This window comes from Ochlerotatus camptorhynchus, unplaced genomic scaffold, assembly GCF_037179485.1.
Source record: "Ochlerotatus camptorhynchus isolate MF236.1 unplaced genomic scaffold, CSIRO-AGI_Acam_v1.1 ptg000062l, whole genome shotgun sequence".
Taxonomy (NCBI): domain Eukaryota; kingdom Metazoa; phylum Arthropoda; class Insecta; order Diptera; family Culicidae; genus Ochlerotatus; species Ochlerotatus camptorhynchus.
The window spans coordinates 10087231-10112811 of NW_027040552.1; the positions used below are offsets into that span (position 1 = coordinate 10087231).

General features: G+C 40.3%; 3 protein-coding genes across 4 annotated transcripts in view; 1 reads left to right on the forward strand and 2 right to left on the reverse strand.

Annotated features, from left to right (window-relative positions):
• The window catches only part of Arl8 (ADP-ribosylation factor-like protein 8), a 29425-nt gene extending 26809 nt beyond the window's left edge, over window positions 1-2616 (reverse strand). For both annotated transcript variants that reach the window (XR_010517405.1, XM_065216418.1), the window contains exon 1: window positions 2152-2616. Coding sequence is in view for 1 of the 2 variants with exons in the window: in XM_065216418.1 (XP_065072490.1) it covers window positions 2152-2274 (123 nt within the window). In the remaining variant the exon portion in view is untranslated. The remainder of the gene's footprint in view (window positions 1-2151) is intronic.
• A 3820-nt stretch (window positions 2617-6436) lies between these two features.
• Window positions 6437-18531, forward strand: LOC135696845 (serine/threonine-protein kinase dst2). Its single transcript, XM_065216378.1, has 6 exons — window positions 6437-6897; window positions 7083-7574; window positions 7641-7972; window positions 8045-8183; window positions 17923-18030; window positions 18094-18531. Exons 1-6 carry the CDS (start codon window positions 6844-6846, stop codon window positions 18181-18183), a joined length of 1215 nt encoding a protein of 404 aa, XP_065072450.1. The 5' UTR covers window positions 6437-6843; the 3' UTR covers window positions 18184-18531.
• Window positions 18532-18614: 83 nt separating this feature from the next.
• On the reverse strand, window positions 18615-19929 carry LOC135696866 (pre-mRNA-splicing factor ISY1 homolog). Its single transcript, XM_065216405.1, has 4 exons — window positions 19861-19929; window positions 19769-19791; window positions 19367-19527; window positions 18615-19305 (listed from the first exon to the last, which is right to left on the reverse strand). Exons 1-4 carry the CDS (start codon window positions 19861-19863, stop codon window positions 18665-18667), a joined length of 828 nt encoding a protein of 275 aa, XP_065072477.1. The 5' UTR covers window positions 19864-19929; the 3' UTR covers window positions 18615-18664.
• Window positions 19930-25581: the final 5652 nt, after the last annotated feature.

The window sequence follows — 25581 nt, forward strand, 5'->3', positions numbered from 1 at the left end:
CCTTTGAATTGTCTGAGTAACACCGGGATCCTTAGAATACTCCTCGAAATTCACTTGAATTTAGCTCAGAATTTTATAAGGATATTCCATAGAAATCCGTTGGAATTATTCTCGTTGAATATATTCTGGAACTACCGTTGAATATTGTCCCTTTCCTTGGAATTCAACTCACAACTATGAAATTCTCACCTAAAAAATAGCTTGCAGTTCTTGGTCCACAAAATTTGTCAGAACCCTCTTGGAATTTTTAACCGAATTCATTTGAGGTTCGATAGGAATTACACTCATAGCGAATTTGTTTATTATTCAGTTCCAACCTGGAGCGGGTATCAAGATCGGGTCTGCTTATTTTCTGGCAAACGTCAGTTTGATCGATTGTTTTTAAAACCTAGCTCAGGTTGAGGTTCGCACTGACAAAAAGTTCGGTTTCGCACTTCATATACCCTCTATGAATTCTCCGAAAAGACACATGGAAATATGCTCCGGATTCCTTTTGTCCCAGAACCTCTTTAAAATCCTCAGAATGTCCCTAGATTTCTCTTTTGTATTATCTTGAAGTTCTCCTCAGAATGATCATGGTCCTCCTTTTCGTTCAAATCCTCCTTCTCGTTCAAATTTTCTCATTATTCTTTAAGAATTAACGTTAGCTGTTATGTTAAACTGTTATTAATTTTCATTAAAATTTGTATTGAATCCTATTCAAGGTTGCCTTGGAATTCTACTCAGAATTACCTACAAAACTAGAGTTCTAGGACATTGACGAAAATGATCCAAGGGTTAAATTTTGTGGACATTGACAAGAATACAAATTTAAACTCATCAGGTACATGAACTTGGTGAAATTTTAGAGATCTGGATTCAAATTTAACTTAAACCAATCAGTAGATTAACTTTATATAAAACCAAAAGCTGCTTATTGATGAAGTGTTATATTTTAGTTACAATAAGGTTCTTATATTTATTGTAGCGAAATAAATATTTGACATGAGAATTTGAGACTGTTCAGTTTTACTGAAAATTCACATGGAATTCTCCTTAATTTTATCTGGAAATGCTTTCGAAGTAGTTCCTAGTCCAAGTTGTATCCAAGAAATTGTTCACAGAACTACTTAAAAACACTGATCTCACACAATCGACTTGAAGATCTAGTCATAACCTTCGTATAGTTCATCCCAAAATTTCCTAGAACTTTTTGTCCGAAGTACCTTGGTATTACATATCTCTAGAATCTATTCTAAATTCTGTTCAAAACTGCTTTGGAAAAAAGTTCTTTTAATAGTTCTTCAAAGTAACTGTATCCTGAAAATCTAGTCTTGAGATTTTGAAAGAGAGGAAGCACATTTTTTTTTAAATTGGCATCGAAGTTCACGAGTTTATCCCGGTGACATCGAATTTAAGGTATTTTCCGGTTATCCCGATTACCCGGTCACCCTGATTATTTAATTTTGCAGTTGGATCTGGACTCCACAAAGGTGCGAAATCGCAAATAGAAGTGTGTCTTGGATGCTTCTGCGTACTTTTTCGTTCGTTAGTTTAATGAACTTCCAACTTAGAACTAAGCATACTGTAGCACTGTGACAAATGTTATTTTTTTTAACGAATTTTACATTGCAAGCGGGAATGGCGAAAAAAGTGACTTAAGTGACTTTTTATCAAAAATATGGACTTTTTACTGACCCCCTTCAAAAAAGTGACCCGCTATCAGTCCTGCTAATTAGTCGTGGTGAAATATTATAATATTTCGTAGTCACACCAGTAGAGGAAAGTAATTGAAGTTTCACGAAAAAATCTTATATTTTGGATCATACTTAGCACACTGTGTAGAAATTTTCCTCAAACAATATTTAATACTGGAGAAAAAGGGAATGCTCATTATGCCCCTTACCCCCTATACCAAACGATGGATGATGGCTTTCTAAATCATTATCGCCTCAACAAGCTGATAACAACGCAGCCAGATTAACTCAATGTTGAACACACGCACGAACATCTAACGACACCCATGGAGCTTCTCGATTGAGCTCTCGGGCAGTGATTCATTGTTGCGGCTGCATAACTGCTTATGTATCACATTCCATCTCCTTCTTTGATCCTTCTAGCCCTCCACCACCCCCTTCCAGCCATACCCTCCACAATCTGTGCGATACTTACAGCAATAACGTTGACAAAGGTCGTCTTGCCCGAATACTGCAGCCCGACCAGCGTCAGCTCCATCTCCTCCTTCCAGAACAGGCTCTTGAACCAATCCAGAATCCGATTGATCAGGGCCAACATTTTTCACCAACAAGCTGGTTAACACTCGTACAAGATGACTAACTTTTTCACTTATTCCCTTTTTCTGCTGCTTCCGAGAGAACCACTTTTTATTGTTTACACCCAACTTTTGGACTTTTAGCACACAACCTTGCCGTTTGTAGCTTCACCACCAGCTGCTAGCGCGTAATCCGGAATCGAACACCCTGAGGGATCGATAGAACCAAGGAAAAATGTTTTATTAAAGCTCGGAAAACTGAAATCCGAAAGAACCACAGCCTAATTTTTTCTTCCTTGTCCGAGACAGACGACACGACGAAAAGAGGATCACTTTTTTTTCTTCTCTTGCCTGCTGCCTTTTGCACTATCACTCTTTTACTGGCTGTCAAAATCTTGCGAACAGGGGGAACTGCTCGAATCGTGGGTTTTTGTGACGTCATAATACGACATTTAACCCAAAGGGTCTATCCAAGGGAAATCTGCTCGTAATCAATAAATGAGTTTAGAAGTGCGACTAAAAGTGCGGAAACACTATTATCAACCGGTAGAAACTAGAAATACTAGAAATACTAGGAGAGATAGGCAGAGAAAACAAAATACAATTCGGCAACAGGGATTTGTTCCTAAATTATCTTGCAACCCTTGCTAGAAGCTAGCATTTCAAATGACTTGTATTTTTGATTCGATTTACGTGCAAAATAATAATTGATTGCAACGCAATATTTTATTTATAACATTTATAACATTTATTTATTTGTCAGCATTAACAGACTCGATATCTCGAGTAACATTTGAAATGGGCCTATGTCCAAAACGTAAACAAATCGGGTTTTGATACCATTCCTTAGCACTGCTTGATAGCTACTAATCGTGTAGGAAAGTTCCGCATAATCGAGAAAAATCATTAAAAATAACTCGATTTTCGAAACGGCCGATCAACGAAATTTTTCGATTCATTAATAAGCCCGCACGCTGAAACGGCCAACCATTCATTTATTTCATTTCATTGATAAGCCTAGTGACGTAGAAGGGCCGATGATTGAAAAATTTCAAACCAAAGCTAGGCCCTACTGCTTGAGGCAGGGCCGATGATTTGTTTTGAATTTATTTGACGTTGCGAAAAGGCTTAGCAAAGGGCCTACCATTTCTGATGACAAGCACAACGGCTTAAAAAAAAGGGCCTATCCATTGAAAGATCACAAAAAAGGCTTATTAATTTATGAAATTATATTGTTATCGATTTTCATATAATTTTGAAAGCTTTTCGCATATTTTGGATGTTGTATACTGAGATACAGTAACTATTGTTATTGCGAACAATATAAATGCCTAAAATACTTCAATTTTCTTAAATATGAATTGAATAATGGCGGTCAAAATTTAAAATTCATTTTCTGGTTTGTTTACGTTTTGGACATAGGCCCATTTCAAAGTAAGTAAGTCAACTGTCAATTTAAAAGTTTCCTGCTACTTTCTTTTAAAAGTTTAAGCTTTTAAAAAGAATTGTAGTACTGTCCAATAAAAAGTTTGGTAGTGCAGAAATTTAAAGTGGATTATGTTTAATTCAAAACATAGGTTTTACGAGAAAATTCTGCATAGTTAAAATAACATGTGCCATTTTAAGCTGAAAAAAAATATTTTCAATTTAAAACCAAGCATTTTCAACATAATAACTTTTTTTTTATTTTTAATTAAAATAAATATTACATTTAAAGTTTTTATAATTTGATTAAAAGGTCACACATATATTTCTTTTGTTTCCAAAATATATAATAAATTATAATAATTAGTCGTTTTCGAGGCTTCGAGCTTAGCGATCATGTTGACATCGTGGCTGTCTTCCTTCTCGATCTTCACCTTGGGGATCGAACGATCAATTTTGGACGGGGGTCCATCGGTTCGAACGTGGAACAGGTACTGGCAGTCGGGTGGATTCCAACGGCAATGCACGTTGTATTCGCTGGTACTTCCAGTTGAGACTGAGAAATCGTTCTTACCAGCTTTGACGACCTCGTTTGGGAAGGGTTCACCATTCAGTTTCTCGTTCACCGTTGCTCCCCTGAATCGGGGTCTTCCATCAATGTCCGGAGGTAGTATTTTATGGTCAAAAGCGATTGCAACATGATGGTTCCATGTTCTGATGCGAACAGATTATTCGGTAGCTCTCCTCTCCGAACAGGGAAAGCAATTACGAAACAAAAACAATCGAATTACGGTGTGAATCAGTCATCATCTTCAATCTCCGCTGTGGATTTTGCCTACATAAAACCGGAAACGAAAAGGTTACAAGCCACCTAATTTTCATTAATTAAATTAACATTAACTTACAGTCCCACTTGCATCTTGCTTAAATCCAGGTCAGGGTTTGCCTTTTTGTCGTAGCCGCCAACTTCATTGGACTGTCTTTGAACCACGTATGTTCGGATCAGGCTCAGGATCAGTTAAATGCGGCTTTGCTTCTCGCTCAGACCCACGGCAATAATCGATAGCTTCTTGATTGAGTGGAAGAGGAGCTGTTAGTGGAGAAAAAGACGATATGTATGTACTTTGCATTCATATGGGTAAAATTTACTCCCTTATAGCGAATTCGCTTATTACCGGGGTTAACACCAGTTCCAACCCAGTGCGAAACCGAACTTTTTGTCAGTGTGAACCTCAACCTGAGCTAGGGTTTAAAAACAAACGAGCAAACTGACGTTTGTCAGAAAACAAGCAGACCCAATCTTGATACCCGATCCAGGTTGGAACTGAATAATAAACGAATTCGCTATTAGATTCCTAACCACTCACCTGAATATAATCATATAGGTCAACACCACGACCGGGTTAAGAGAATCATTTACTGGAAGCTATGTTTTGAAACATTTAAACGTATTTATGAAACTTAGATTCCACCCACGCCAGAGAACGAAATCTTCATGAAACGTCACCATTTCTCTCCGTTTTTCATCATTATCTTAGTCATTATCCTCAATAAAAAAGGGTCGCACAATCAGAATAACATTACCAATCGATGCTCACGTTTTCGCACTTGATCCGGATTGATTCCACTACTTTTCCGGCGGAATTCAACAAACGGATCTCTCATTCTGAAACGCACTATTAAAAATGTAAAAAAGGCGGTAAATGAAGGTTCAGTGCTGCCATAGACCTTTTTGACGTTTAATGGTCTTTCTCTATCTAGCACACATGGATGAATGCACGGTTTGTTTTCCCACTAATCTGTTTCCCTCTTGCTCGCACTCGTTCGATTTAAACGGTGCAGTAGTGTGCGCCGATTAAACGTCAAAAAGCTCTATGAAAATTTCGGTATTTTTGACATTTGAATAACTTTTCATTTAAAAAATGCACTTTTAAAATTACACGTCAAAATTGAAAGAAGCACTTTCCAATCAAAAACATAACTTTCGATTTATATATTTTCATAGTTGAAACTGCGAGTTTTGAGAAACTTTTAATTTGAAAATACAATATTTTATTTGAACAATTTTTGTTCTTTGTGTGTATTAGTGTAGAAGAATTATTCCTCTGCCATTTGGTATAGTTTGTTTGCAATATTGAGCTTTTATTAGAGATAAATCGGCAATTGACTTGTTTGTTTACAAAAGCAATTACGCTCTAATTTCAAAGTTCCCCTGATGTCGTCTCTTTATAAATTCAGGCTCCTTAGTAAACATTAACACTGAAATGACAGAATACACTTATAATTGATTTAAAATACATTAATGCATGAAAATCTATGAAAATATACTTTTATTTGTCTAATACACAGAAAATTACATATCTTCAAATAGTGCAAAATAATACTTTAATACACGAAATACACGTTTATTCGATAAAAATACTTCAATACGTTGGCCTGAATCGAAATTAAACTACTAATAAAAAATAACCATAAAAATGAGCTTAACGAGTTGCTCGGGGTATCATCCAAACCATTTGTGGAATAGTTTACGCATCCGGGTTATCGTTCGTTTTTGTATTAATTTGTTTATTAGGGGGACGTGAAAATCTCAATGAATCTTTTGGGTTGGACCTTACTTATGAAAATCATTGTGTAGCCCTCGGTGGTTACCTTGCATAAAACTGTAGACCTTGGTTATAAACAGAACCTCGAGCAGAATGCATCATCCGATCAACGCAGATGCACTTTTTTGACAGCTCTTGTCCAAAGTCGAAAGTAATCTTTTCTCGCAAGTGTTGTCCTTTTTCCCGTCCGATAGAAAAATATTTCTGTTGAAAAAAAAGTGAATTTCGGTACTTTCAACAAAGTTTTTGTTGCCGTAAAAAATCGTACAGCTTGACCTGGTTGTATGCTATAAAAGTCAGTGGTCTATAACCCGATCTGGCAAAATAACGGTGCTTTTACTTTAGTGCTGCCGATGCGCTGGAATTTCTCTATGTAATCCAATATGCGAAACGTCGGCCCAAATCACCACCATCAGCGAGACGGGCGGAAGTCGTAATCAAATTGTGCAATATTGTGGCTCAATACCATTCGCTCTCTGTCTTGTTTCGTCGTCGTCGTCGTGATTGAGGAAATCACAACACTTAGTAAGGATATTGTTGCGCAGCGTCAACGGATCGGAGATGGAACCGGAAAATTCCAGCAAATATCAGAAACTGGCTGCTGAATATTCAAAGGTAAGAGTGAGATTTGCTATTTTCCCCTACCCCTTTGTTTACACATGCTACTGCACTTCGAGAAAGTCAATACACATTCGCGCTGCTATCAGAGCAAAATAGAGAAGGGCGTTTCACCCGGCTTTATCAGTGTTGTTTTAACCGATGGTAGTCAAGGATTATAATAATCTATTTTTGTTAAACAGCTACGAGCTCAGGCCAGCGTCTTGAAGCGAGCCGTTTTGGAAGAGCAGAACAAAAACTCAGCGCTCAGAGAATCGCTTCAGGTGAAGGAAGCGAATCTGCGAAAATCGCTACAGGAGGTCGATAGTTTGGGATTTCGAAACAAGCAGCTGGAACGGACGGTGGCATCGCTACAGCAGGATCTAGAAGGACTGAAGAAGGTCAATACCAAAGGGCAAAAGTCCAAGAACGCCACCATCAACGACACGATTACGTCGGTGGATACGAAACTGATGCAGGAGGAACTGGAGAAGAAGATTCTGGAGAATGCACAGCTGATGATGCAGATGGAGGACAGGCACGCGGAGATCAAACAGTGTCAGGTGCGGATGGACGGGCTAAATCGAGAGCTACAGCATCAGGCTGCTGTGGAGCAGAAACTGAGGAAGGAGATGGAAGTCCTGGCATTGAGGAATACCGAGTTGGAAGCGAAGATTTCCGAGGCTGCTAGCACGGTTAGTTTGGGTTTATGTTATTGGCTTGATGGAATATTGTTACCGAATCGGTCTTTTTTTTTACAGATTGGCAGTGAAGACGGGCTGAGTGTAACGGCCGACATGGAGAACCACTACAGTACTAGTAATCATTTTAGCAGTAATTCGAGTCAAGCCATGGGTGCACCTGGTAGCAATAACAATGGTCATCATCTTCAGCACCACAACAACCAGGGTTCAGGCGGTGGTAGCAGCAGCAACTGTGATTATAGGATAGTATTTCTCGAGAAGGAACTGAGTCACTGGAGGGCTCAGTACGAGCTGCTCAAAATCGAAACCACTAGTCATCGGGGAGCGCACGGGGCGGCGGCAGGTGCTGCAAGGAAGGATGATGAATTTTCGCTGGAGGTTGCTGAAAAGTGAGTACCCTAGCAAAACAGCGACGTAAGTAAGATGATTTTGAATTCTGCTTCTCGTTGCACTCACGTTAGGAACGCGGAGGACAATCAGATTCAGAGCGAACATCAGTCACGGGAGCTGAAGCTAACGGAGCGCTTTACCAAGAGCATAGGGGATCTATTCCATGACAAGTGCCGGGCGGAATCGAAGCTGGCATCGCATTTACTAGAGGTGAGTGATAAACCCAATTCGAAAAAAGGTGAATGAATGAAAATGAGTTACCTATTTTTGAGTAGGAACTATTAGCAACTTCGGAATTAGCAATTGACGAATGTGAAAGTTTGATTAAGGTTGATCCTTATACCTAGCCCTGTACATTGCAATCTATTCTGTGCTGTAAACTGTACGTGATGAGCATCTGAATTATCTCCTAATTCGATGAGAATCAAACACAGCATCTCCACAGGAAATCGGAAGAAAACGGCGTTGAACGGACTCAACTCTTTCAGTACCATATTAGTAGTTAGGATTCCAAAGCTCAGAACAGTTAGTCCAAGATGGATCGCACCTACAGCGATTTGAAACAGTAAATGTCGGAGAAATTCTTTGTTTTGTTTTTTTTAGTGACGTCCTGCTATACCTTAAAGCCCACTTCCAAACGTTTCGACCATTCAACGGTCGTGTCGGTTTAGCCTTGACAGTGAAAGCTTCTATAAGAAGTATATTCTAGCGTTCAGAATCATGCGACAATGCATTCTCTTCATCAATTTTCTCTTTTGTTAATAACTCGACTGGATTAACATTTCTCGGTGCGTTTGATGTTACTTTTGCTAGCTACTGAAACATTTCAATACTCTATGTTGTAATAATTTCGGAAAATTTGTTCACTGAACTGTGGCAATGCGAAGAGAAAATCGATGAAGAGAATCGATCATAACAGTTAGGCCCTTATAAATCTGAACGCTAGGATATAATTTAATATAAGTAGTGCTTCTTGGAGCGAACCTGATGGTCACGGCAAAGGTGGTACAGGTCATTTGCATGACCACGGGCCACTGGGAGAAGTTTCTTGAATGGGAAAAGGGGTGTGAAAAACTTTGCGGTGAGTTCTTTTCGGAACACGTCCCAGTGGTATATTGAAAGACATGTGAAAAAGTTTGTGCTGCGGCCTCAACGTTGTCAGGATCAAGAATGTTCTCCCAGTCCATGTTTGAACGAGATTAACCTCATCGGTGACAATCAGAGAAGGTTAGTGCAGAATAGGCTTATTTAGTGGGCAAGGAGCCATGAAAATGACTGGGATCTAGCCCTGAGTGATTACCAGGCAGAGGTCCAAACTGTTCTCGTGGTTTATTTGATAAAGCTCGAGCTGCTGCAGGAAATCTTTTGTTAAATGCATGAGCGATGATCCAGAATGAGGTGTTACGTCTCTTTGTCTGTCGATTATCTGTCAAAGTCATAGGAAAATTTATTCCAATCGAGCAGAAGACCTATCCAATGGATAAGATGTCCTCTTTACCCAATTCAGGCTCCTTAGTTAACCCAAATTTGGGTAGTCGAAATACGTACACGGTAAGAAAAAAACACTCAAAATTGAGTTATAATAGATGCACTCAAATTAAAGTTCATTTTCTGTTAATCATTGTTAAGCTCAAAACGTAATATTTTACATTATGGTGTTTGTTTGAAAGTTACATTTTTGTAAATTATGTTTCATAAAACAACTAACGAAGAATATGTCGAAATATTTTTAAATATGTTTCATTCAAATAAAGCACGCTGTGATTCAAAGTAGAAAAGAATTCAATGTTTAATTAGAAGTACTCAACCGCCATGTTTCCACCGTTGGGTACTTTTAACTTATTTTTGGATAAAAGTCATAGCAACCTGCGCTGCCGTCGATGCTGTCATTTTTGTATGCTCCATATATTGCATTCGATTGAACGTTAGGTAATTTTCACTCAATGGATTATTGATCAGGATTACCCTCCACTTGGCTAGTTTTTAACCTGGACGTTGGTTGGCGGGCCTAATCTTATGCCTCATAGTGGAGCGTTGGAGACGGTTGGTTTAGGTCCGGCATCGTTGGCTTATGCCGTGGCAGAATAGCGTCATGAGCATGCGATGAGGATTACTGAGCTTCCCCTCTCTGATGAACCATTGCATGAGAGAACCAAAGTTCTAGTCTGAAGAGATATTATCACACTTGTTACTTCTAGAGCCGCATCGTAGTACACTTACGTATAGCCACTGACGATGAGTGCGATTCTGGCGGGTTTTTCCGCAAATCACTCTTATTTTATTTATGTTTACACAGATGGGTTTGCATGGGAATTATACTATTGAAATATTTCAGAAAGTCCCCAACAGCGCTTCTTCTATTTGCGTGACAAGCTTTCATTGTTGCTTTCATTCAAGCATTACTCAGGGAACAATGTTAAATACCATTTTTATACATGGGATTTCCACTGTGGCGTGCTTCTATTGTGACATATCCATACGTAATTTTGTGAGACAACATAGTGGAAACGTGTGAACGTAGTGTAATAGATAGAGCTAGTGTTTAATAAATAATGAGTAGAATCGAGTGAGCGTGATAGTCCGTATGTAAACGGAATCTCATTGGTTAGAGAATTTTGATAGGTTAGCAAATATAAATATGAAGTACCTAAGCTCGTTGAAGTCATTCTCTGCTTGATCGTCAAGCAGTTAAGTTCGGTGTTAGCTCGCTCTCTCGAGTTGTTCGAAAAGTTCGTGGCGATAGTGTTCGCGCTCTCTCTTTCGCGGTTTTTTGTGTGTGTGCGTGCCCCGAAATGGGGAAGCATCGCTCGCGAAGCCCGGTGAAGGAAGCTCGGGTTTACCTACATCCAACAGGTTTGCTGTTCTCCCCATGGATGGGAATATCCAGCCAGCTGTGACGGAAAAACGCAACAAGAAGAGGAAGAAGAATAGTGGCACGATTGATCGAGACGATGCCTCTGCGACGAACGGAGATTTCGGTGACGCTGCCGATAAAGAAAATGCTGTCGACATGAGCGCGGCAAGAGTGAAGCTACCTCCGCTGGTAGTGAAAAATGTCCACCTCAACGAGCTCATCGCGGATCTGGCGTCGCTGGGCGTCAAAGCCGAATTCAAATTGGGCAGAGTCGGCACCAAGGTGGTGCTCCGTACCAAAGCGGAGTATGACTTGGTCATCGCCCACCTGAGGACTTCCAAGGTGGAATTCTTCACCCACGACATCCCCGGTGAAAACCCGTTCAAGGTTGTTATCAGGGGCCTACCAAATTTCGACCCGAAGTTAATCGAACATGAAATCAGCGACCGATACAAGCTGACCCCAAGCGCCGTCTATCGAATGACAAGGAAGGACGAAAATGTGGAGGCGTATCCGGATTGCCTTTTCCTGGTCCCAGAAGGGAACGGTGACGCTCAACGTGCTGAAAGCCATCCGCTCCATCAATTCCATCATCGTCCGCTGGGAGCCATACCGTGGCGGCCATCGCGATGTGACTCAGTGCCAACGGTGTCTGAACTTCGGACACGGCACCCGCAACTGCAACATTAAGCCACGCTGCGGCAATTGCGGATGGAGCCGTGGCGTTAAAATGCGCCAACTGTGGTGGTGCTTACCAAGGATCCAACAGGCAGTGCCCTAAACGCGAGGATTTCATGCGCATCCGAAATCAAGCGTCCACCAACAATCAACCAGCACGAATGAAGGATAAGGCCCCGGCTTTCAGGGCGGAGAACTTTCCGCCTTTCATGGACAAGCGAATCCAAGGATGCGATCCACGCACCCTCAAGAAACGTCTGGATCTTCTGCTGGACAAAGCTCTCCATCCCCCTGGATTCTGGAGGCAACCAAAAGCTCAAACAAATAATCCCGATCTGTTCGCAGCAGATGAACTGATAGAGATTTTCATCAACATGACCGGTGCTCTACGTAAGTGCCGCAATAAGCCCGAACAGATCCAAGTGCTCGGTAAGTTCATCATCCAATATGGTGTCTAAAGCGCTAACCATCGCTACCTGGAACGCTTGCTCTGTAAGAGCTAAACCGATTGAGCTTGCCGACTTCCTCCGCAAGCATAGCATCGACGTTGGTCTTCTAACCGAAACCCACTTAAAGTCCGTTGACAGCTTCTGGTTGCCTGACCACAACATTATCCGGCTTGATCGCACCAGCTCCAGGGGGGGTGGTGTAGTGGTCATCGTCAGAAAAGGAATCAAGTTTTGCACTCTGCCCCACATCCGCACTTCTATCAACAATCAATACGAAACTATCGATTTTAAATTGGCTCACTACTTGACAAGCCTATTGGTCCCAAGCAAATCGATTAACATGCCCCATGCTAGTATACATTCCAGTACTACACTATGTTTGTTTTGATTTACTATGAAAGTTTGACAGATAAAATGAGGGGTTAGTGGATTTTCCTATGTTTCGAGGGGTGAATCGATTAGCTTGGGACCGAAGATAGTACCAGAGCTGAGCCAAAAAGTTGAGCACGTTTCTTCGGGACCTACTTGTCTTAGAGTTACCTCTATGCTTCTATCATCGAGGCAATTAGTGTAGAGGTGGAATCACCAACTGGAAACGTCCGGTTTATCGCAGTTTACTGCCCACGCCAGTGTACCACAAGCAACGGCCTAGGCATCCAATTCAAGAACGACCTAACCGCAATCACTTGTACTAGCTCCCGATTCATCGTTGGGGGCGACCTGAACGCCCACCATGAAGCTTGGTGGAACTACCAGCTTAACCGGAACGTATGGCTATTGTTCGACCACGCACAACATGGACTGTACAGTGTGCAATTTCCGGACGAACCAACTTTCATCTCTCAGACGGGAAATCCCTCGACCCTGGAGTTTTTCCTGTCAAACATCAGACTATCCAAGCCGGAGGCGCACAACGACGGTGGTGACTGAAGTCGGTGTCAACGTGGTTCCTGCTAGAAGCTGCCTGCGTAAAGACTACCACCATGTCAACTGGGTGCAGTACGGTCGAATGGTGGACAGCAACATCGATAAAAATCCACTGCTCGACACCGTAGATGACATCGACCGGGCGTTGGAAGGACTTCAACAGGCCATATCCGAGGCTGACGAGACATGCGTTCAACAAGTTCCTGTGAAGGGTAAGTTTGTTGCTATTGATTACCACACCCAATCATTGATTCGATTGAGAAAATCATACCAATCTGCAAGCCCGGTAAGGATCCAACATTGCCTTCAAGCTACAGACCAATCAGCCTCCTTTCAGCGCTGAGCAAATTGTTCGAGAAACTCATTCTCAATCGTTTGCTCAAGTTTGTCGAGGAAAACAACATTCTCCTTCCGGAACAGTTTGGATTCATAAAGGGGCACTCCACCAATCATCAGCTAGTACGGGTGATGAATAACATCCGAAGTAACAAAGCTGTATCCAAGTCCACAGCCATGGCCTAGTTAGACGTTGAAAAGGCGTTTGACAATGTCTGGCAAGACGGACTTGTGTACAAGCTTTGTTACTTCAACATCCCATTACATCTGGTTAAAATCACCCGCAACTACCTCCAGCAAAGATCGTTTAAGATATCGTTGAATGGTTGTCTTTCGAACACGTTTTCCATCCCAGCAGGAATCTCGCAAGGCAGTCTGCTAGGCCCCTTGCTTTACAGCATTTACACTTCGGACATTCCTCCCCTCGGAGACGGTTGCGTGTTTTTCTTGTTCGCAGATGATACCGCAATAGCCGTCAAAGGAAGGATGCCTCGAGAAATTACGAACAAACTTCAACGATGCCTTAACGCCTTTGCTGATTATGCCTCCACGCGGAAAATCAAAATCAGTGCCTCCAAAACTCAAGCGATCATGTTCCTCCATCGGCTATCGCCCAATCTGAAACCGGTTTCATCTTGTTTCATCTTCAATCATGGATGGCGCAAGGGTTGAATGGTCTGCCGAAGTAACCTATCTCGGGATGTTGTTCGATGAAAAGTTCCTCTTCCGTTCGCGTGTAGAGAAAACTGTAGTCAAGTGTTCTGTCTTGGTTAGGTGTCTGTATCCGCTGATTTGGGTGAACAAACGGGCTGTCTACAAACAAATCATAGCACCTACGATCCTCTACGCAGCTCCGGTGTGGGAATCATGTTCACAGACTCACAGGAACAAAATCCAGGTCGCTCAGAATAGAGTGCTGAGGATGGTACTTGATCGTCCTTTCGACACTAGAATAACAAATTTACATGAAGAGGCAGGCATTGTCAAAATAGATTCCAGAATTAACGAAACTAAATTTGCACAAAAATGTAATATATCAGAACATGCTTTGATAAGCAATTTGTATATCGTAGTTTAGGTGTATATAGTAGTTGTAGGTTGGTTGTAGTTGTAAATAGGTGTATATAGTAGTTGTAGGGTAGTTGTAGTTGTAAATAGTAGCTATAAGTAGTTCTCTTTTTCAATTTAAAACAAACCAATCCCACCAAGGTGGTCATTCTCTTAAACAGGCCTGATAGGACTAGGAACTGTAATTAATAATTAAAATCTCAAATGTACTAAAGTTGAAAAGACGCATCTGTGTCACTTGAAAATTCATACATGTAAACCACAAAAACACAAGAAATAAAGATCATTTAAAGTCCAAAGTCTCGTTGAAATCATTCTTGTAACGAATTTTGGAGGTGACGGACCACCAGCAGCAGCAGCATCAGCAATAGAAGCAGCCGCACCCGTGGGAGCTGCATCGCTAATTCGTGTAGCCGTGGCCGAGGCTGGAAACCTCGGTCCGGTCATGACACGTAGTTGGAGTATATACCCTATATAATTTAAAAATCAGCTAGGAAACTAACTTCAAAGTGAAGCATTTTAGTCACTTGAAGGTGTCGCCTGGGACGAACTAATATATAATAATTATAGGTCAAAGTCAAAAACATCTTGAAACACGTTAAGTTTTAGATTGCATGCACAAGTGCAGGTACTTAATAAAGCATGGGTTATAATTGATTAGGTAGATTAGAGACTTCAATTATTTTATTAAATTATACTAATGAGATATCATAATCATCAAACGAACTTTAATAAGGAAATTTAGAAAGTCTAATAACATTAAGTCGATTAACAAAAGAGTTAGAATGCGGGGTCCGCTTAGGGAGATCATCAAGAGATGACTTGTCTCTCGTGTGAAATTCATTTTTCATTAATCAAAAAAAGATTTCGCACGAATGTCAAATGTAATTGTAATTGTAATTGTTCAGTGCATAGGCTGTGCCTTCCGCTAAGAAGGCTTATCTAGGGACCAACCCCCTAGTCTATACACCTACTGCCCTTCCCGTTGCACTCGTCAGCTCGTGCGATACTCTAGACACACATGGGTGGTCGTATCCGGGTCCTCCCCTGGGTAGGCTCGTGTCCGTTCAGGTTCTGGTACATTAACTTATCTATATTTTATCTAACAGTTACTAATAAATGGGTACGATAAATCACTCATCAATGAGTATTGCCACTCCCACTGAAAAATGGGCAAAACCTTAATCATAAATGGATATTCGATTCCTACCGTGTATTTAAAGTAAAGTTAGGATCTTATCAAGCAAGCACACACCTTTTACGATTCTTATCCTACTTACGGTTTCCTGCACATACGACTTTTCCTAGATACAAGCTTCGTCCAGTATACATTGGCTGTCTCGAACCGGCATGATCCTTTCTGTCTGCTTCCTCTTACCGGTGCAAGTTTAATTCTTCTTTTCTTGTTCGAATTTTCTCGCTACTTTTCTCCTATTGATCTTCTGGTCGTGTTCCCATTTGTCCTCAGGCAGTTAATATTAGTACATGATAGGAAGAAAGAAAGAAATAGAACAAGTTAAGTGTGAGCCGCATGCATTTGTTACTTATTTGGGTCATGGTGTTGTCTTCCCTATTTATTTGCCTCTATTCGCTCTCATATCGCAACGTTTAACTCACCCCCTTCCCTCACATTATTATGGTCGGAAAAGAGAACCCATATTTAGTAATCTATCGCGAACTGCGATGGAGAAGATATTAATAGTAAACTAATCTGTAACTGGTCTAACCCAGCGAGTATTGACACATCACACTGTTCTGAATGAGCACGGACGCGAGATTTAAATTTAGAGTATTAAATGCAAAACGCAAATTCAAAATAAAACTTGACAAGACATCGTCAATCCCCCTAATCTTGGGCAGTGTCTGACGATTTAAATTTATTTTGATCAGTGAACGGGCCCCATATGGTACATTTTCTCACTATGAACATGAACCTGTCATTTCCAGCCTATCTGAACTATTTAATAAATGGAAACCATAACATGGGTTACGCTTCCCCTAAGCGGGCCCTCCGCATCCTATCTCCGTCTTATCTCAAATGCCAATGGTTTGAATGTATCAATATATACATTGGAAATGACGTTCAATCAAATAAACCCATACCCCACTCACTTGGCCAGGCTTCAGAATCGTCCAGTGGGCAGTGCTCTCTACACTCCAAGTTCCCTTTCTTTCAAATTCACCCCAAATTTGATATTTTACCCCTTTGAGTGTTGATTAATCACAATGAAGCATTGTGACAGAGCACGGACTTGAGGTTACTAGAGTATTAAATAATCTAGGTCCTATTTAGGATTATATCTGAAAAATCCAAATCTGGCCAACGCCCACCAAAAAAAAAAGATTTCGCACGAATGTCAAATGTACACTTAAACCCAAAAATAGCCAAAAACAAAACAAAACTGTCAGGCTCAGTATAAGCACAGACAAACAGACATAACACATTGAATATTTCTCACTATGAAAACATCGTCGCTAAAACATTACCGCCATCTGTTGAGTACACTGTGGTGGGTAGTACGCTGAACAGACGGCGGTAGTGTGTAAACGTCAAACGCAAGAGAACTGACTATGCGCGCCACAGGTGGCGGTACTACGATATTTTTAAATTGACCGTTAAATGCTTGTTCGATGAACAACTTGCGAGTGTTATGTTTGTTTGTCTGGGATTGTACCATAATGTTTGCAAATTTAAATACAGCCCAATGCCTTGTGTAAACGAGGATAGATCAGTTCAAGCTCACAAAAATATGTTAATATGACACAATTCAATTGACATTAAATTTATTAAATTACAGCGTTCGCTATTTGATACATTTTTGTTTGAACACAGATAAAGGACAAACTCAAATGAGATTCAGTTTACCTATCATAGTTCTGCAACATCAAAATGTAATAATATGGTGTGATGTACTTTGATGTATTTTAAACCGGTTGCATGCATTTTAATTAGCGAATTTTTCACTCCGGTTACTTATATTATTCAGTAGGTACCAGGAAATTGGTTGTACATGCTTGAACCTAATTTTGAACGCCATTAGGAACTGAATTTTTAAATATGGAAATTGAATTCAAATAAGAATATTGAATGTCGCCTGATTTTAAAACTTTGAATTGAATGTTTGTTTAGTTTAGCATGAAATGTATAAATCAATTATTATTAAATTGAGCAAAAATCTCGTAGTCCTACGTCAATAATACGGTCGTGCATTGGACCCAACCCTTAACATTTTCTTAAATTATCGAATACAGTCAACTTTCGCTCGTTGGGCTAAACCTGTAGCCTACTTAGTGAAAGACTTTTATTAGTTCGTCTGAGCTGTCAAGCTGAAAATTGGTTGAGGGATACACCGATTGTTATCACAATCCTTTAGCAACTATCCAAATTGTTCATACATGAGCCCCTCGAAAAAGAAATAGCACTGTCAAAAATGTCGTTTGACTTCGATTTAGGTGGGCTACAGCCCAACTAACGGCAGTCCAACTAGAACGTAGCCCACCTAAACAGAGCCCAACGAGCGAAATTTGCCTGTATCAGAACGATTTCGATAATTTGAAATCCGATACGATACCGATATCGATATGGAAACAAAATTATATCTCGCAAAACTTTTCTCATTTTCTCCTCCAACCCCAGTCTCAAAGACTGCAATCTCATCTGGATATTACGAAAAACCGACTGAAAGACAGCGAGGAGGCCATTCGAGACGAGGAACACCGATATCGCATCATCGAAGATGAACTTGTAAGTCCCGTGGTACTGCCGCGATGAAAATTCCGCTAAATTTTAACCCAACAACCATTTCAGGCCCGCACCCGCCTAAACTACGAAGAGCAGATCAGCGTTCTCACCGAGCAGGTGGTAAGCCTGAGCGAACAGTTGGCCAGCTGCAAGTAAACCCCTACTCAGTCAAACGCCGCAACTACTTCCGTTTACACCAGGATGGCACCCAAAACTGTGGGTGGTCTCTCCATTAATATTAACTACAACTGCTACCATTGAATCAAACAGAGAACAAGAAATTTTCGCGTTGTGGAAATGGATCGAAAGAACATTCGTTGAATAATTACTATCTTTAAGTTGTTGATTTGAAACGAAACCGAGTCGCATTCCTGTTCGCAAGCGGAATAAACGAATAACTGTTTAATTAGAGAGTATTATAACCTTTTTTTTTCCTTTTCTATAAGCTGTGTGTATGTAAAAGATCAATATATAAAGACATTTGTGGATGAAATTATTGAATGACGAATAATAGAAATAAATTGTGCAGATTATTGTGTTACTAAAATCACGACAAGGCTTTCGGATTCATCACAAATCCTTTGCAATAAGTCTCCCCAGCAATTTAATACAAAAATAATAAACTAAAAACTTACCCTCACATATCTTCGTCATCCTCGATCCCGTATTTCTTCATCAGCTCCAGTTTCCTTTTCCTGAGCAGTGCTGCTTCGATATCCTTCTGACTGGGCACCGGAACGTGCGCCGTAAACCTGGGACCCAACAATCCCATCGGATCATCCTTTTGCTGCTGTTGTTGCTGTTTCTCCTCCGCATCACTGCTTATCCTAGCATCCGACCCATAGATGTCCTCTTCCGGTTCCACGTCCTTCTCTTGCCCACTTGCACGACTCTGCTTCCAATCTTCCACCGTCTTCTGGATAGCCACTTTTTCCGCTTTCTCCTCCAGGGGAAGCAAAATCCCATCATCATCATCCCGATAGCCGTAGTAGTCCGCATCGATGTCCTTCATCAGTTCGGCACGGGTCTTCTTCGGCGGTGGTGGAGGTTCCTGTTCGAACAATTCCCGCACCCCCGGCAGATCCTTTGCCGCACCAAAATACTTGTAGCCTCGATTGCCTGGCACTTCCCTCCCTTCGGCATCGAACATCTTCGGTCCATATCGCCGGTAGTGTGGGCCCCCAAGATCCGAAATTTGATTCTCCCAGTGGCGCTTCTCGCGCAGCAACTTGTTGATTTCGTCGTTTAAATCACGAATCCGAAACTCACCCAAACCCGCTGCAAATCGAAATTCTCACAATAAATCTAATTTAAAATAAAGCAATATCACAATAATTACCATTCTGAATCTGTGCCACCTTTTTGGAAATCTCCCGAATGATCTCCAGACGCCACTTTTCGCATTTAGGCAGATCCTTGCACTCGGACGCCAGGTAGGGACGGCGTTCGTTTTTGCCGGTTTCAGCTTCCTTGGCCGCTCGCCATCGGGCCAGTGTGGTCCTGCGGCAAATCAGAATTAATGTAACGGATGGTTCCCATAATATAGCGATTTTTTTTAATTATCCAGTGCGAAACCGAACTTTTTGTCAATGTGATACTCAACCTGAGGTAGGTTTAAAAAAGAAACGATCAAACTAAAGTTTGTCAGACAACAAGCAGACCCAATCTTGAATCGGGGGGATTCAGGTTGTAACTGAATAAACAAAAATCGCTATTAATTGGCGCTTAAGGGAATACTTACATCGCTTTCTCGGCGTTACGGGCCTGAAAAATTAAAATATATCAATGACTATAGTATACATGTTGCGCACGTGATAATTCGCTTAAACTTACCATTTTGAATGGAAAATGATTGGTTTGTATCTATCAAAATGCAATAAACTGTAAAATAACTTGGATCACAAAGCAGAAGCTGCGTGCTACGTGAATAATCGTTCGCTTGTGGCGTATGTAAACACATGTGTTGTGAGAACTTCTGCTGAGAACTCCGGAGAACTTTGAGATTTGGACGTAATTGCTTTTGTAAACAAACACGTCTATCGCCGATTAATCGTAAATTGAAACTTATTATCGCGAACAAACCATACTAAATGATAAAGGAATCATTTCTCTACCTGTTTGTGCCGTTAATTTTTTAGATTGAGCTTTAATTTGCGAGAAATTGGCGATTGACGTGTTTGTTTACAAAAGCAATTACGCCCTAATCTCAAAGTTCTCCGGAACTGTCACTTATATAGCAGGGCTGCAAATGAAACTAAACGGATTACACTGTAACTGGCGAGTACCCATTAAAGCCTGGTACGCAGCTGAAAAGTAATGACGTTTTTATGTGCTACCGGATAGGACACGGAATGCAAAAGAAATTACTTTTCCTCAGCATTTCTTGACCCAGTACGCAGTTCAAAAGAAATCGGTAAAGGAAAGATCGATTACATTAGTATCGTGATCGATATGAAGGTGGCGCATTCTGAATGCAATTTCATTTTCCTTGCGGAATAATGGTCTGACCAATTATTCCGTTAGGTAATTTTAACGTTTGTTGTAAAAATGATGTTTTGGATGCATTTTAACAACATAAAAATTGATAATTGTTGATTTTAAAATCAGACGACACCTACCTATGATCTCAAAATTTAGCAAAAGACACCTCCCTATAGCTGTCAAATTTACTTTTGGGAAAAATCCTCAAAAATTACTTTTCCGTTTTCTTTTCAGCTGCGTACCAGGCTTAAAGCCTGGTACGCAGCTGAAAAGAAAACGGAAAAGTAATTTTTGAGGAATATTCCCAAAAGTAAATTTGACAGCTATAGGGAGGTGTCTTTTGCTAAATTTTGAGATCATAGGTAGGTGTCGTCTAATTTTAAAATCAACAATTATCAATTTTTATGTTGTTAAAATGCATCCAAAACATCATTTTTACAACAAACGTTAAAATTACCTAACGGAATAATTGGTCAGACCATTATTCCGCAAGGAAAATGAAATTGCATTCAGAATGCGTCACCTTCATATCGATCACGATACTAATGTAATCGATCTTTCCTTTACCGATTTCTTTTGAACTGCGTACTGGGTCAAGAAATGCTAAGGAAAAGAAATTTCTTTAGCATTCCGTGTCCTATCCCGTAGCACGTAAAAACGTCATTACTTTTCAGCTGCGTACCAAGCTTAAAGCCTGGTACGCAGCTGAAAAGTAATGAAGTTTTTATGTGCTACCGGATAGGACACGGAATGCAAAAGAAATTAATTTTCCTCAGCATTTCTTGACCCAGTACGCAGTTCAAAAGAAATCGGTAAAGGAAAGATCGATTACATTAGTATCGTGATCGACATGAAGGTGGCGCATTCTGAATGCAATTTCACTTTCCTTGCGGAATAATGGTCTGATCAATTATTCCGTTAGGTAATGTTGGCGTTTATTGCAAAACTGATGTTTTGGATGCATTTAAACAACATAAACACTAATAAGTGTTGATTTTACAATTTGACCACATCTCCCTATAATCTCAAAATTTAGCAGACTATAGCGCTATAGCTGTCAAATTTTCTTTTGGGGAAAATCCTCAAAAATTACTTTTCCGTTTTCTTTTCAGCTGCGTACCAGGCTTAATGGGTGAAAAAGTACACGGTAAGAAAAAAGTACCCAAAATTGAGTTCCTTTCACTCATCACGTGGCTTCCGTGGGGCTAGGTAAAATTAAGTTAAAGAAGAAAACTCAATTTTGAGTAATCCTGATCGTTGACCAAGTTGACAAAAAAATAATAAAACGGAGCAGACTGGAACCGAACCATGGACGTTGAGATTACGGGGCCCGTGTGTTGACCACTCGTCTATCAACGCTTGTAAAACTGAAACGGTTAAAGGCGCATAAGAGCAACCTCAATGAAAATAAACTTATATTTGAGTTCATTTATTATTACTCAATAGTTGAGTAAATTTTAACCAACGCCGCTTTTCTGATTCACTCAACGGCAGACCTCAAATGATAGAACCCAACGTTGAGTTTTTTTAAACTTAATTTTGAGTATTTTTTTCTTGCCGTGTACCCATTTTGTGGTAGTGTATGGACCTGTCAAAAAATGCGTAAATGAAAATTTCAAATAGTGGGTACTTTTTCACCCATTTCCGAAACCTGTTCAGGGATCAAAAATGGGAACATATTTACCCATTATTGGGTGAAAAATATCTTTGATGCACCATAACGTTGCTGACATACTTGGTTTAAATTTTCGAGTGCCTTTGTTCCGTTTTGAAAAGTGCAAAAAGTGATATATATTAATAGTTTAAAGAACGGTGATAGCTTCAAAAAGCTTCAAGGTAAGAAATACTATATGATTTGAATGATTTCTTAGCTTATAACGTTGTTAAAAGCATATTTGTTTCATTCCACAAATTTAGTTAGGAATACTATTTTGCAGAAAACACTTATTATCAATATAACCACGCTTATTGCTGTTGAATCTACTATGAATTCAGTATAGTTGACTATGAATGTTAACAAATTTACTATGATTCTGGCAAAACTACTATGCTCGCTTAAAATGCATAGTAATTTTGATAGAAATAATAGTAAAATTAAATGAAATTGTTTTGTGCAAAAATCTATTGGTGAGGGTATTTAATACAAACCATCAATATAGTATTTTTGCCAATGGATTTTGTTTCAGTGCATAAATACATTTTACAAAATGGGTACTTTTTTACCCAGTTACGGGAAACAATGTGTTCTGGAAATGGGTAAAAAGTACCCCATGATTTGACGTATAAGCTCTTTACCCATTAGTGGGTAAAGACGTTTTACCCATTTTATGAGTTTACCTACTTTACCGCAAAATGGGCACTGCCGCCCTCCGAAAGTATTGTATCCCGCATAACCGCGAACCATAAATTGACCTTACCGATAATGGTTATAAATTGTTTATAATCCCTGCTAAACTTCAACTGAAATGGTTATGGAACTTTACATGAACGTTTAATGATAAAGTTTTAACCTTAAGTATTATAGTTTTTTGGAAGTGAACTTTACAAACAATGGGTTGTTAAGAACCATTACCATTCAAAAGTCTTGTTTTCTCCATACATTTTCGGAAAGAAAACTATACTAAAACCTTTTAACTTATGGTTTGAGAACATTAATGGTAATGGTTATGGTAACCAGTAAGGTCCATGAATGGTTTTGTAACATCGATCAACTTTATGTGGAATATATCGCGAATTGGTTGCCTGTAAATTACTGATTACCAATTCACGATATATTTCACGTAAAGTTGAGCGATAATACAAAACCATTAATGGACCTTACTGACTACCATAACCATAACCATTAATGTTCTCAAACCATAAGTAAAAACGTTCTAATATAGTTCTCTTTCCGAAAATGTATGGAGAAAACAAGAATTTGGAATGGTAATGGTTCTTAACAACCCATTATTTGTAAGGTCCGCCTCCAAAAAACCATAATACATAAGGTTAAAACTTTATCACACAAACGTTCATGTAAAGTTCCATAACCATTTCAGTTGAAGTTTAGCTCGAGTTTAGCAGGGATTATAAACAATTTATAACCATTATCGGTAAGGTCATGTGATGGTTCGCGTTTATGCGGGATAACTCTCTCTCGCCGTACTACAAACGACTGTTCAATTTTGCGAGTCGTAGTTATCGAAATTACAATCGTTTTCTCTATAATCGACACGTGAGACGCACGGAAGCGAACCTTCGCACGAATCCGAAAAGTTTTTGGTCATTTGTCAACTCAAAACGGAAGGAATCCAGGTTGCCTTGTTCCATGTTTCTCGGGAATGATTCGGCTAATAGTGAAAGAGAAAAATGCGACTTGTTTGCTCGTCATTTCAAGCAAGTGTTCAACGATTTCTCCGCTTCGCCAACACAAGTGCTGGATGCTGCTGTTGGGATGCCACGTGATGTGTTTAGTTTCGTTATTCCGCGCATTTCAGAAGACATGGTGATAGCCGCAACACGCAGACTGAAGCTATCGTTCGCCTCCGGACCTGATGGCATTCCGTCATCAGTTCTAAAACGTTGTGTAGCCAATCTCTGCCTTCCACTTGCGAGGCTATGCAATCTCTCGGCACAGCAATGTGAGTTCCCCTGCCGCTGGAAACTTTCTTATCTGTTCCCAGTGCACAAAAAAGGAGATAAACGGAATGTCATAAATTATCGTGGAATCACCTCCCTGTGTGCCTGCTCAAAACTGTTCGAGATTATCATAAATGGTGCTCTGTTCGAACGCTGCAAAAATTATATCGATACAGAACAACACGGTTTATACCCGAAGCGCTCCGTGTCCACGAACATGGTGCACTTCACTTCTAACTGTCTGCGATGCATGGATTCAGGATGGCAAGTCGATACTGCGTATATGGATCTAAAAGCTGCATTTGACACGGTGGACCATAATATCTTGCTGGCAAACCGGAGATACTTGGCATCTCGTCAACTGCTGTGGATTGGTTCAGATCTTACTTGGTGAATCGCTATGTACATGTCAAGATTGGCGCGTCGGAATCGGATGTTTTCTCAAACAACTCGGGAGTCCCGCAAGGCAGTAACCTAGGACCGCTACTATTTTCGATCTTTTTAAACGATGTCGCCTTGCTGATACCATTAGGATGCCGCGTTTTCTATGCAGACGATACGAAAATCTACAAAATTATTAAAAGCCTCTCGAACTGCTGGGATCTCCAGAATATGTTAGGTATTTTTGCTGACTGGTGCTCAAGAAATTTGATGAGTCTAAGCATAGAAAAATGTAACATTATTTCATATCACCGAAAAATTGAACCAATCATGTTTGACTATGTTCTCTACGGACGCTGTCTTGCTCGTGTAGAGCACATAAAGGATCTCGGCGTTACCTTGGACTGCAGACTCACTTTCAGAATCCACTACAATGACATCATCTCCAGAGCTAATCGACAATTGGGCTTTATTTTCAAAATTGCCGACGAGTTTCGTGACCCGCTATGTCTCAGGTCACTTTACTGCTCGCTTGTGCGATCCTTATTGGAGTCAAGTTCAGTTGTTTGGTGCCCTTTCTATGCTAGCTGGATCACTAGAATTGAATCCGTTCAACGCAAGTTTGTGAGACATGCTTTTCGTTTCCTCAACTGGCGTGACCCAACGAACTTGCCACCGTACGAGGAGCGTTGCCGTCTCCTGGGAATCGAACCATTAGAGGTGAGACGGACGGTCGCTCAAGCTATGTTCGCTGGAAAGCTGCTTACAGGTGACATTGACTGCCCAACACTGCTGTCACAGCTAAATATGTATGCCCCTGAGAGGTCTCTTCGTCAACGCGACTTTCTGTTTTTGGAACCACGGAGCCGGAATTATACACAACACGAGCCGATTCGAGCAATCAGCCGGCAATTCAACAACTTTTTTTATATGTTCGACTTCAATGTATCAGCTGACGTGTTTCGTCATCGGCTACTTGGCCTTTTCCATACCGTTGACCGTAACTATTTAGTTTAAGTTTTATTCATTTAGACAGTATTTGTCAGTTGAATTTTTCAATAAACAATAAACAAT